Raw genomic sequence first — 11708 nt, forward strand, 5'->3', positions numbered from 1 at the left:
CTGTTAAGCCCCCCTGGGAAGACCTCTTATCTCAGGATGTATGCAGAGCGGGGGTTCTGGAACTTGCCATCACACCAAACGATGGGTAGTGGTGGTTTGGTCTCACCTCACCACTCCCAACTTCTTCCAGCCACACCGGGTCAGATGTCATGTTACTTTCTTTGTTTCCGGGATTTGCATGAGAGGCGTACCTAACCGCCTCTCATTATCATATTGTCTCTATATAATCTCATGAATGTGTTTCTTCTAGGCTTCCTGATTCAAATCTGGACCCCTCAGGAGCCCGAATCGATTCGTAAACTGCAGAAAATAAATTAAAACCCTTCGAAGGAACTGTACATCGCCTCCAGTCTTTATTTGGATTACCAACATTCTCCTCGTCCGAAATTCAACGAAGACACGGGGAAGAGGAGGCCACTCTTCCCCCAACAATATAAATATTAATCAAAGGCAGTGAACTCCCACCCACCACAGAGTCGAAACATTTCACATTACACCCCATATATAGTTGAAGATTGTCATGACAAGTTAAATGAATATTAAATCTATTAATCCCAGATTTAAAAAAAAATAAACTAATTTAGAGTAATTTATTACTCTGCACAGATGGTAATATTGTAAAGAAATGTATTCCTTTCAAATGCAAATAGCTATTAATATGAAATCTATTACATTTTGGAAGTAACTTCCCCAACACTGCATGTCACTGATATCTGCTACCTACCGCCAACTCTTCATCAGGTGATGACTTGTTAATAATAGACATTCGCAAAACATTTGCCAACGGGACCAGAAACTGGAGTAGTATTCACACAACCGTGTTTTTATTTGTTTGTTTGTTTGTTTTTTAATGTCATGAATTACTGCTTTACTGGATTTCCGTGTGCTGCCTTTAACATTTCTCAAAAATGTTATTCATGAACAACGGGATAATAAAAGTAGTTGTATGTTCATACCACCCTAAATTCCACCTGAATCGTATAAACGTTTTCCATCGGAAAAAAAAAAAGGACCGGTTAGCAGAGGATGGTTTCGATCCATCGACCTCTGGGTTATGGGCCCAGCACGCTTCCGCTGCGCCACTCTGCTCCGACACCACATTGTGTTCACAAAAGTTTATAATATAAATTACGAGGAAAATTTTGCTTAAATTGAACTGGCCGACGACGTTAATTTCGGGCGCTGAAAGTACGTTCAAGCAGTTTAAGAATTTTCAATGACCCCAAAAAATGTATACAGTATTGAAAAGAAAAAAAAAAAAGCCGACCACGAAGGGACTCGAACCCTCAATCTTCTGATCCGAAGTCAGACGCCTTATCCATTAGGCCACGCGGTCGCACGACGTATCCAACTTTAAGTAACCCAAATGTACTAAACATTAATTCTCCGGTGCACGAAAATTATTGTAAAAGTATTAGCATTTGACAATACTGTCTGGATAAATGGATAAAACGCGTACGGTGGCGAATTCACGTAGCATTCTTAACCCAAACCTGTGTGAAATAACAATACAGTATAGCAATGTTTCTCAGCGGCTACTTTAAGCTAACATTGAACAGTACGTACGCAGTACAGTATACTACCAGTGCTTTAACGGTGCATATCGCGCCGTCTTGTGATCGTATTTTGGCGTCGTTTGTCCAGTTTGGTCAGACTGAAGCAGTGTGGATTGGCAAATTGATTAAACAAAAAGTTGTGCGCGGTCATGTACTCATTATTTAAAGTTGAAGGCGTCTGAGCCACACGTCAGCTTCGATTCATGTGGACCGAACTCGTTTCAATGAAGTTTAATTGTTTCGTCCCAAAGTACTGTATACAGTATTGACGTTATTTTGAATTGATAAAATAATTGTTTTGAATTATAGATTCGTGTATTTTATTAAATTAGCGACATTCCTTTTACCTTCAAGTTTACTAACGTTTTCATGCTTGAATTAATCCACAATTTTTTGTGGGTTGTTTTTTGAAATCTAAATTAATCGGAACGACTGGATAATTACATACAACATTGTGCACTGGACAGGACAGGCTTGAAATAAATCATAACTTAATTTACTGTTATTTTAACCACATGGTAATGAGGTCATTTGACCCAACAAAGGAAAAGGAAAATGATGTCAATCATTTCATAGAGGCAAATTCACCCCCAAGATAATAGGAGGGTTATGAATGATGTGTCTTCATGCAATACGCAAATACCAAATGCAACACATTAACAAACCATGAATGCAGTGTAAGGCTTTATTATCATAGGTCATTGTTGAGACAGTGGTATGAAGCTGACAAGACAAATCTAAAATGAGTCTCAATAATAGTAATACACCACTTGATTAAATGGGTAGTAAACATAAAGCAGTATTAGCAGTATGGTATGACATTGTATTAGTAGGAAATAAATACACTCATAAAATAAGTACACTTCCACAAGCAAAGAGGCACAAAACAATTCCAAATGCATCAGATGAAACAAAAACATTGATAAAAGCTGGTAGTTGGGCATTCTAACTGGGTTAACAGTTTATTTCAAATGCACTTGATGCATCACAGTTATCCTATTTTATTGAGTGAGGGATTTTCATATGCTCTGATTTTCTCACCAGAATTCATGAAAACAAAATTCTGTCCTTCACAACTTCATGTTGTGGGTGTCACATACGATGTGCCTGAGCCAAGTACAATGCTTTCAGGCTTGGTTTTGTGTTCAACATGGTACAAACATTCATTAAAGTAAAGCTTTAAACTAGACGCAGGCAATCGTGATCCCAAAAAGGCATTTAATTCATGAAAAGGTTTTTCAAGGTTAGTTAGTCGGGTAGGCTGAAAGTGTAGGACAAACCGCTGGCTTCAACATGCCTCTTATCAAATATGTTTTTAGAATAAAATCATGTCAAAAGATGTTATGACACCGCATGATTCTTTTTTTTTTTTTTTTATTGCCCCAAACAAATCACTATGTTTCTATTAGTGGCGACCCAAAAGGGACAAGGCAAAAGTCACAACATTACTTGAGCAAAGATTAAATGTGTTCACGACCAACCTGCACAGTAAATATGGTTCACCGGCCACTCGTAAGAACTTGACATTAAACATTCTGATAGTGCTATCGTTATTTCCATTCAACTCCCACAAAGAAAAATTGAGATGTAAAACAAGTAATTTTATTCATACAAAAAATAAACAAATAATAAAAGTAATGGGAAAACTAGCACCGTATGCTCAACATGAACCAATGTTATTTTTCCAAAAATGTTGAGCGATTCCATTTTTTTTTTCAAATACAACATGGTTTAACATATCACTGATATTTCCACATGTATTCACGTCAGTTACAGTATATAGTGGTGAGCTTTCATGTTCTCGTGTACTACAGGATATGGGGGAGCCTCAGTTCAGGTTATTTTGAAGATGGAATACATCATCGCGCGGCACTAGAAGGCATGCTCAGTTACCGCTAAGCTTACCGTTTTCCATTTGATCGTTTTATACTTCAGAAGTGACTTTCAAACAAATATTTACTGCAATTGTTAACTTTACTACTGCATTAACCCCATCAGGGACAGTGGTTACTACTGTGGACAGCTTACCATGTTATCAGGTTACAGGATGCATGAAAGGGTTAATGTAGGTTCGTGACAGTAGAGTCGTGAACGTGAATGTGGATGTGTATTTAATGTTGTTTATTCCTGGTTTTCCCTTTTAACTATTGTACTTATTAGGTGGCACGAGTATGCAAAACAATTTAATTTGTTTTACTCACTCAATTTTGGGATGCACTGAGCAAAACGAGGAGTGTCACGGGCTAATTAACAGCACATTCATTTTTCGGTGCAAATTCAGATTAAATATAGATTGAGGATCACCCGTGTTTTTGCCATTTGAGTGGCTATGGGAACAAAATGCAAATTGTCCAATTGTCCAATTTTTTTGTTGCCTATTCGTATTTCATTATAATCGTCTGCTAACAATAACAAACGAAGTGCTTCACTATTTTTTCCCTTTTTTTAAAGGAATTTCTTTTCAGTCAAATTGAGTCATTCAGTCATGTTGAGAGCATTTTTGATGTGACTTCCCCTTTAATTGAAGACTGTAAATTGTCCATTGGTGTGAATGTGAGTTTGAATTGTTTATCTGTACGTGCCCGGCGATTGACTGGCACCCTATCCAGGGTCGACCCCGGCTCTCGCCAAAAGTAAACTGAGATAGGCTCCATCATCTGCAACCCTCACGAGGGCAAGCGATTTGGATAATGGATGGATGAGTATCGTATTTTCCGCACTATAAGGCGCACCTAAAAGCATTACATTTTCAGAAAAGTGTGCCCTATAATCCGATGCGCCTTATAAATGGTGTTAGTTAAGAGTCTCTTTATAGTCCTCATTGAGTTGTTTCCCTGTTAAGTGTTCCAATGCCATCTAGTGGTGATTATTAACAGGAACCAACTGTAACCTAACAGGGTTCTGCCCGACACTAATTTACATCTGCATTTGCCAACACACACTCCAACAGACAACTACTTCGTGAGCTCTGCACAGCCATTATGAAACAAAGATAATACGCCAAGCATAGTTAACTACTGACGAAACGAAAGAAGAAGGAGACAAGCAAGACTTCTACGGATATTTAGCCCCTTGTGGATAGGAGCTCACGAGGTTTGTGTGCCTTTTTGTTGAATCAATTGTCTTCATAACTTTTGTCTTTCATGTATTGTTTTGTAATGCCATTTGTGTTTTCATGTCTGTGTTTGTGACCAGTTATGCATGGATTGGCTCTATATAAATAAAGCTATATTGTATTGTATTCTCTTTAGCACAGTTCCATCTAGTGGATGCATAGCACAACTGCAAGCAGCCGTTATTGGAGCTTCTATTTGATGCGCCTTATAATGCAGTGCGCCCTATATATGAACACAGTTTTGAAATAGGACATTCATTGAGGGTGCGCCTTATAATCCGAAGCACCTAATAGTGCAGAAAATAAAGTATGACAATATGAAGTGGTGCTTTGTGGATGTTTCACAGCGCAGAAGCACTAAACATTGATATTGTACTACAACTGTCCTGTATAACGAGACACGTCACTATTTACTGGATTTGCTAGATTTGCTGGATTTTGTAGATTTGGAAGCTTTAATATCCATCTTGGTCTTCTGGATCCGAGAGAATATCTCCTTGAAGAGCGCTTTGTACTCTGGAGCGTTCTGTCCCAGACGCTTATCCACTGCGTCCACTTGCTTGCCGATCATCTCGATGGCTTCTGGTGTGGAGGGGGACTGAGTCGGGGTCGGCGGAGGTGCAGGGACGTGGCCCACAGCACAGTCTTTCATGGAAGGATCTCGGGAAACAGGTCTGGATGTCTGCACACCCGCGTGGCAAAGGCTTTCTTCGTGGCGCCTGCATTTTCCCAGCAGCTCCTCGTATTTTTCCAGTAATGCGTGGTACTGCTCATCGACCTCCCTAAGGATGGACATCCCTCTCTTCCTCACACTGTTGGCGTGAAGTGCGTAGCTTCCTCTCCTGCGGCCAGACGCATCCCGGGCGACGATGACGTTGAGTGCCGTGTCGCTACAGCTTTTCCTTACTGGGTTTGACTCGGGGAGAGCATCCCCGTCCACACCGGTGCCCCCTTCCGCCTTCTCCCTAACACCCCCTCCTGTATCGCCAACATCTCCCTCCAGGAAGGTGTCGGTCTCCGGGGTGCTATTGAGGACGGTCTGGGTCAGAGTTACGCCGTCATCTTCGTTTCCAAGAAGGAAAGTCCGAGTGCGGCGTAGCTGCTGTAGCTCCTGCAGCTCCACCTCCAACTCCCGTACCCTTGCCTGGCAACGCTCGGCATCCTTGGATAAAAAACATAAAATCACATTGTAAATTGGTGACTCATCGTAAAGAAATAGCGCAACAATCACCTGCACGCGTGTTTGCAGGCGGGAGAAGTCTGCAAGGAGAAGGTTGCATTCCTTCTCCACACACTCTCGGCGGCCCCGCTCCGTCCAGATGGCCGCTCGCAGAGCTGACACCGCCTCTCTCAGGTGCTTGTTCTCCTCTTCGAATGGCTGACGCTTCGGCTCCAAAGTAAAGCTTTCAGCCCTGCCCACCACAAATTCATCCTCGTACCTGAGACAATTACAAAACTAAGCTTTGAAGGGGAAATATTTGAGGGGAATTGCTTGGTTTGAGTCTCTGGAGTGCTTGTCAACCCATCAAGTGTAAAATTAAAGATGTTAATCCTTCATCTGCCTATTTTGGGCAAGTTACTCTTTTGGAACAGCGGGGAGAATCACGTTTTCCATTTAAATGAATGAAATTATTCGTGCAGTGCATCCTACATATGAAAACAGTTTAAAATAGGCCATTCATCGAAGGTGCGGCTTATACTCTGAAGCGCTGTATAGTGCGGAAAATACAGTAACGATAGCTTCCTCGAGTCACTGTTCTCAATTTTAATCACGGGCTCCTTCCTCACTTTTCTCATTTCTTTGACCGCACTCTAGTTCAAATTGAAAAAGCTGAACGGAGGAGCTCATTGCTACTAACAGACCACAACGATTGCTAAAAACAACAGCATGTAACCATGTTAAGTCACTCCTCAGAATGCCTTATGAGATAAACAACAATGATGAATTTGCAAATAAAGTTTCAACAAAATGTATTCATTTGGAAATGACTTTCATACATAGATGCTAATTGTTAGCATGTGTGCCAATGGTTTTTCTCACTGTATAATATCATTAGGCTAGCTGACACTTTGTCGTTGTTTTAAATATATATTTAATTGTTTTTGTTTTGTCTTTAGTTTGACAGTTAGCTAAAGTGGCTAAAAGTAGCACGTAGTCTGTTTTTTGAAGGATATCTACTCATGTTATCTGCCAAACTGCTGCTGCTTGCTCTGAAATAGTTGAGTCACATACCACTCACTATACAACAGCTGTCCCCAAACTACGGCCCGCGGGCCGGATTGGAGTGGCTTTGTGCACAGTAAGTAGAACTGCAGCGAGTTTGGTTGGATGCGCAGGTTAGTGTTGGCTAATATTGTTAGCTTCTGATAGATTGCTTGTTGAATTTGTCAATGCAGTGGAGCTGCAGGGTGTGTTTACAATGTGCATGTGCGCCACACGCACACTCTTTTACGTTAAATTGTATCATCTGTATTATTTGGGATTTTTATCTGTGTCTAAAACTTTGTTCCCGGCCATGGGTGTTTTAAAGTGATTACTAAGTATCGCTGAGTATGCGTTCATTCTTTTTAAGGGCGTGAGCATGTTTTCCACACTCTGGGCTTGTCTTCCACAAGTAGAAGCAAGCAGATGGCCTCTGAGTGAGGCAGAATCAGAGATCGCCCAACATGGGTCGGCCCGCTTACGAGTGCCTTGTCACAAAAGTCGGACTCTCCATTGGCCGAGCAGTACGTAGGACGGGGTGAGGGCTGATTCACTGATCAGGGACAAGTCAAGATTTATGTTGTCAGGAATCACCAGACAGCAGCGGGACCACCATACCTGGGTGCTGTGCAAAGTTCCCTCAAACAAGGGAAGGAGTGGATGGTCTTGCGTCGTTCCCTCTTTTCCCTTTTGACTCTCAGCTGTTCCACAGACCGCAACTGCTCCACCTGGCCCGAAAGGGACTCCACCTGATTCTGCAACGTCTCAATTGTCCCCGTTAACCTGATCCAAAAGGCAGGACAATTTTTTTATTTGTTTGTTTTGTTTTTTTTTAGCAAAATGGCGCCACATTTGAGCGAGAGCGGAGGTTTTTACCTCTCTATCTTTTGCTGTGAGGCCTTGCTGTCAATCACGAGTGTTTGGTTGGTGTGTTCAAGCTCTCTTGCGGTGCCATCCAGTTGCTCGTAAACTTTGGCGTGCTGTTCATTCATGTCTCGAAGGACTTCCAGTTGTTTTGACAGGTACTGGGTGAGAAACACATAAACACACATATTCTTGCTGATTTGCGTACTGCTTATTGCTGTATATATTATTGCTTTTTTTTTTTTCTTTTTTCAGATTCCTGTCCCTGTGGTGATGGACATGATTTCAGCTGACGTACACATGATTCACAAACAGTTAGGGATAAATGACTTTGGGGTGGAATTTCAAAATTAATCTAAGATGTGCAAAAACCTTCACAGTATTACAATAGTTTAATCATTGATTGCTCATATTTTGGGCGTGTGTACATTCATTGCACTGGAGCACATTGGTTCACAGAAATAAAGCCACAACAAATGCCAAGAAAATGTTTTGGTTCTTGGCTTATTTTGATTCCCATTGTTATCACTTTATCTGTGTGTATTCCATAATCCTAAATAGATCAGAAATTCATTGTTATTGGGTGGGAACCTTGGATGTCTATTTGGAACTAAAACTAGATTAAAACTTTAGTATGAGTATTTGTCGATGAAAACCTTTGTTCACACACAGACGAACAACCATCCGCACTCACACTCACACCCATAGACAATTTGGAGTGTTCAAACATGCCGACCTCTTCCTGCTTTGGGGTCCAACCGCTTCCATAGCGTAACACTATAATTGGCTGGCGCTTTGTCCAGGATTTACTACTCAGCCTCTCTCCCTAAGTCAGTTGAGTCTCCGCATCACCCGCGACGCTAAAGAAGATAAGCACTAAAATGGATGGATACTTGGGGGGTGGGAGGATTTGGGGGACTCGCCCCCTGGTAGGGCAGTGACCCTATGAATGAAGACAGAGTTGCCAGTATCGCTATCTCACCTACCTCAATTTCATGCACTTGCTCTTCATTGGTTATGTACATCTGCTGCAACGAATCCTCCAGCTCCTTGTTCCTCTCCAGCAATGTTTTTCCCAGCTCTGCAGCCAGGTGGAGGTCTATAAATGGGAAAGATGAAGGAAGTGTTGAATAAATAATGTGTGCACCGTGAAAGGGCACAGAAGGTGAGAATGGAATAGAGCGATAAAGGATGAAACGATTGAATATTAATAGAAAGTAGAGAAATTCAGGTCGAGAAAAATTATGGGATATGCAAGCGGCAAAAAGGATTATGTGAATAGATGGGGTGTTAAGCTCCCGGAAAAACAAACAAACAAAAAAAAAAAACACTGCAGCAGCTCAATTTTGATGAACTGCAGCCGTGGTTGACAGCATATATTTTTTTCATCGTTACAGTATATCTTTGGGTTATTTTGGACAACACCTCAAACATTATAGGACACTTTTCACATCCTGTTTCTTGTACAGTGAAACCTCTAATTATGAAATTACTGTAATTGGTTCTGGAAGAAATTTCTTAACTAGAACATTTTGTAAGTAGAGACGCATTTTGCATGTAAATGCTCTAATCCGTTCCAATCCCCCCCTCCCAATTTGGGCTCCTTCTACTGCTCGACTAATGGGAAGTATAGACTTATGACAAGTGGGGGTGTAGCTAGCAGAGCACCATAAAAGACAACCAAAAACATTTTCACTCAGGGATGCAGGAGTTCCTACACTTACACTGTGTGTATGTAACATATGGACACATCTCCAAACACAAATACCCACCATCGCACATTCAACAACTTAACCACGCAATACAGAATGCCACTTATCAGAAGCTAACGCTTTTAGCGAACACTAATCTCTGAAAAATTTGCAAAGGCTAACCATGACAGGGTTTGGTGTGGTTATTGTGAAAATTAGCAGCAGGCAGACTCACTCACAGTAATGGGCAGTTTGAACTGTTTAATTCCACACTTGAAAGGCAAGTAGACATTCCAGAGTCTGTTTGTATACAGCCCATTAAAAAGTACAAAGTCAGATCATAATCATAAATGCAAAAATATAGTGATACAATCATCTCACCCAGAGGACTTTCAAAAATTACCCCATGAGATCGCACTGATATAATACTTATTCCTCTCACAGCCCCCAAAAAAGGACATATTTGGAACTATAGTTTTGTTTTAATCAGTAGTATAGCCCTAAATTAATTTATTTTCATAGCACTTCAGCAATTCAAATTTGACAGCATTCCCACACAATTTCAAGATTACTTTAACCAGTTTTGCTCAAATAAAATCTGATATGCTAACTCTACATTTGCTTCTATTTATTTCTTAAATACACAAAATGAAAAATAAAAAGCTGCCTCAGATGAGCTCGCACCACAGCCGAGTCAACTAAGGGAGATCTCAGCATCGATCAATTCATTTGTAATTTCTCCTTTGCTTGACAGAGGCAAACAGCTGAAAGCATAAGAGCAAGAGAAAAGGCGAAAGACGAAGAGGAACCAATCAATACTAATAATTGCATTCGAAAACATTACAATCGATCCTTGCCACACACACACACACACACACACACACGTGCGTTTGCCCCAGACAGGCCTGAAGCGGAAGCCACCGCAGCTCAAACAGTTAGACATTATTGAATCATGCTGAAAATATTCATTTCCTGAACTTTTCCCCTAATTCTTCTGATTGAACAGCTGAATGAAAAACGATAACTCTGAATCGTGCGACGCACATAACATGTATTTCTATTCCCCTGTTGATTTCTTCCAAAAGCATTATTACTTTGGCGCGCATATCACCCCGGTGACTGGATTGTGGAAAACAAGACATCTTCTGTTCTTCCTATCTTGTGATGCAGGAATTCATTTTGTGTTATAGATGAGGAGTAATTCTGTATATCTCCCCTGATCGTGATGTGTTGAAGCCCAGTACAGTGACATGTAGATGCTCTGTCCTTGCTCAAATGTAAACACTTAAACCGGAACACTAAAAGAACCTGGAAGGCCACTTATTTGATTTAAACCAAAGTCTGTCCTCGGCTGGTACAACGGCCAAGCATTTGCTTCCTGGAATTCAGCCAGTCGAGATTCTGGCAGAAACAGCAGGGATGTGTCCAAGGACCGGCAACCCGAGGCCAAGGCCAAGGCCAAGGACTTGCCTCCGAGGCCAAGGCCAAGGCCAAGGACTTGGAAAATTTTCCGAGGCAAGGCCAAGGCCAAGGACTTGAAAAATTTTCCGAGGCCAAGGCCAAGGACCAAGGACTTGCCTCCAAGGCCAAGGCCAAGGACCAAGGACTGATTTTGAAATTGAGGCCTAGCCGAGGACATGTATAAAACAATGCTATCATACCACTTGGCAGGTGTTCATGATTTGCAACACCCCTCCATCATAACCCTTTGCACTCCCTAACGCTTGAATGAAGTGATTTTATTCAAAGAGTAGAACAGTCAGGGTACGTGTTATTTATACTGAGAAAAAGAAATAAAATCATATGATATACATTTATGAATTAATGTTTTAGTGCAGTAGTTTCTTAATATGAAGTAAATCAACACTCAACAGGCATGACATGGCACGGAACACAAGTTGAGAAATGACTTTGCATAGAAGTCAATCACTGACTGCAGAAAAAGCGGTAATCTCACAGTGATCATTTTACAGTTCACCTGCAGCGAGTCCCAGGGACTCACTGATCAGAAAAGTATGAGTCCCATTATGCATTGAGAGAGTCCCAAATTTCAAATTCCGAAATGGTCTACTTATTCAATTGCATATGATATTACCACAAACAACATATACGTACAATTATAAACAAATGCTGCAAAAATTTAAATAATTCAGGAGCAGGCCTGAGGATTTCAGAAATTCATGGTAACCGTTTTTCGGTTCCGTCGGATTACCCAATGGGAAACCACGACAACTAATGTTGGGTTCCGTAAACGTTCATCATGGGAACCCATTTTTCTA

The 11708-nt window shown here is 41.1% G+C and overlaps 1 protein-coding gene and 2 non-coding genes across 3 annotated transcripts in view; all 3 read right to left on the reverse strand.

The window, feature by feature from the left end:
* Positions 1 to 1017: 1017 nt before the first annotated feature.
* trnam-cau (transfer RNA methionine (anticodon CAU)) lies at positions 1018 to 1089 on the reverse strand. The gene has a single exon. It is a non-coding gene; the product is annotated as a tRNA-Met (tRNA).
* A 174-nt stretch (positions 1090 to 1263) lies between these two features.
* On the reverse strand, positions 1264 to 1336 carry trnar-ucg (transfer RNA arginine (anticodon UCG)). The gene has a single exon. It is a non-coding gene; the product is annotated as a tRNA-Arg (tRNA).
* Positions 1337 to 4829: 3493 nt separating this feature from the next.
* LOC109529283 (cerebellar degeneration-related protein 2-like) overlaps positions 4830 to 11708 on the reverse strand; it is an 11981-nt gene continuing 5102 nt past the window's right edge. The window contains exons 2-6 of the mRNA XM_019892589.1: positions 8725 to 8837; positions 7751 to 7899; positions 7493 to 7657; positions 5903 to 6110; positions 4830 to 5833 (exon numbers count right to left, since the gene is read on the reverse strand). Of these exons, the coding sequence (XP_019748148.1) occupies positions 5078 to 5833; positions 5903 to 6110; positions 7493 to 7657; positions 7751 to 7899; positions 8725 to 8837 (1391 nt within the window). The 3' untranslated portion in view covers positions 4830 to 5077. The remainder of the gene's footprint in view (positions 5834 to 5902; positions 6111 to 7492; positions 7658 to 7750; positions 7900 to 8724; positions 8838 to 11708) is intronic.

This window comes from Hippocampus comes, unplaced genomic scaffold, assembly GCF_001891065.2.
Source record: "Hippocampus comes isolate QL1 unplaced genomic scaffold, H_comes_QL1_v1.1 scaffold47, whole genome shotgun sequence".
In the NCBI taxonomy this organism is placed as follows: domain Eukaryota; kingdom Metazoa; phylum Chordata; class Actinopteri; order Syngnathiformes; family Syngnathidae; genus Hippocampus; species Hippocampus comes.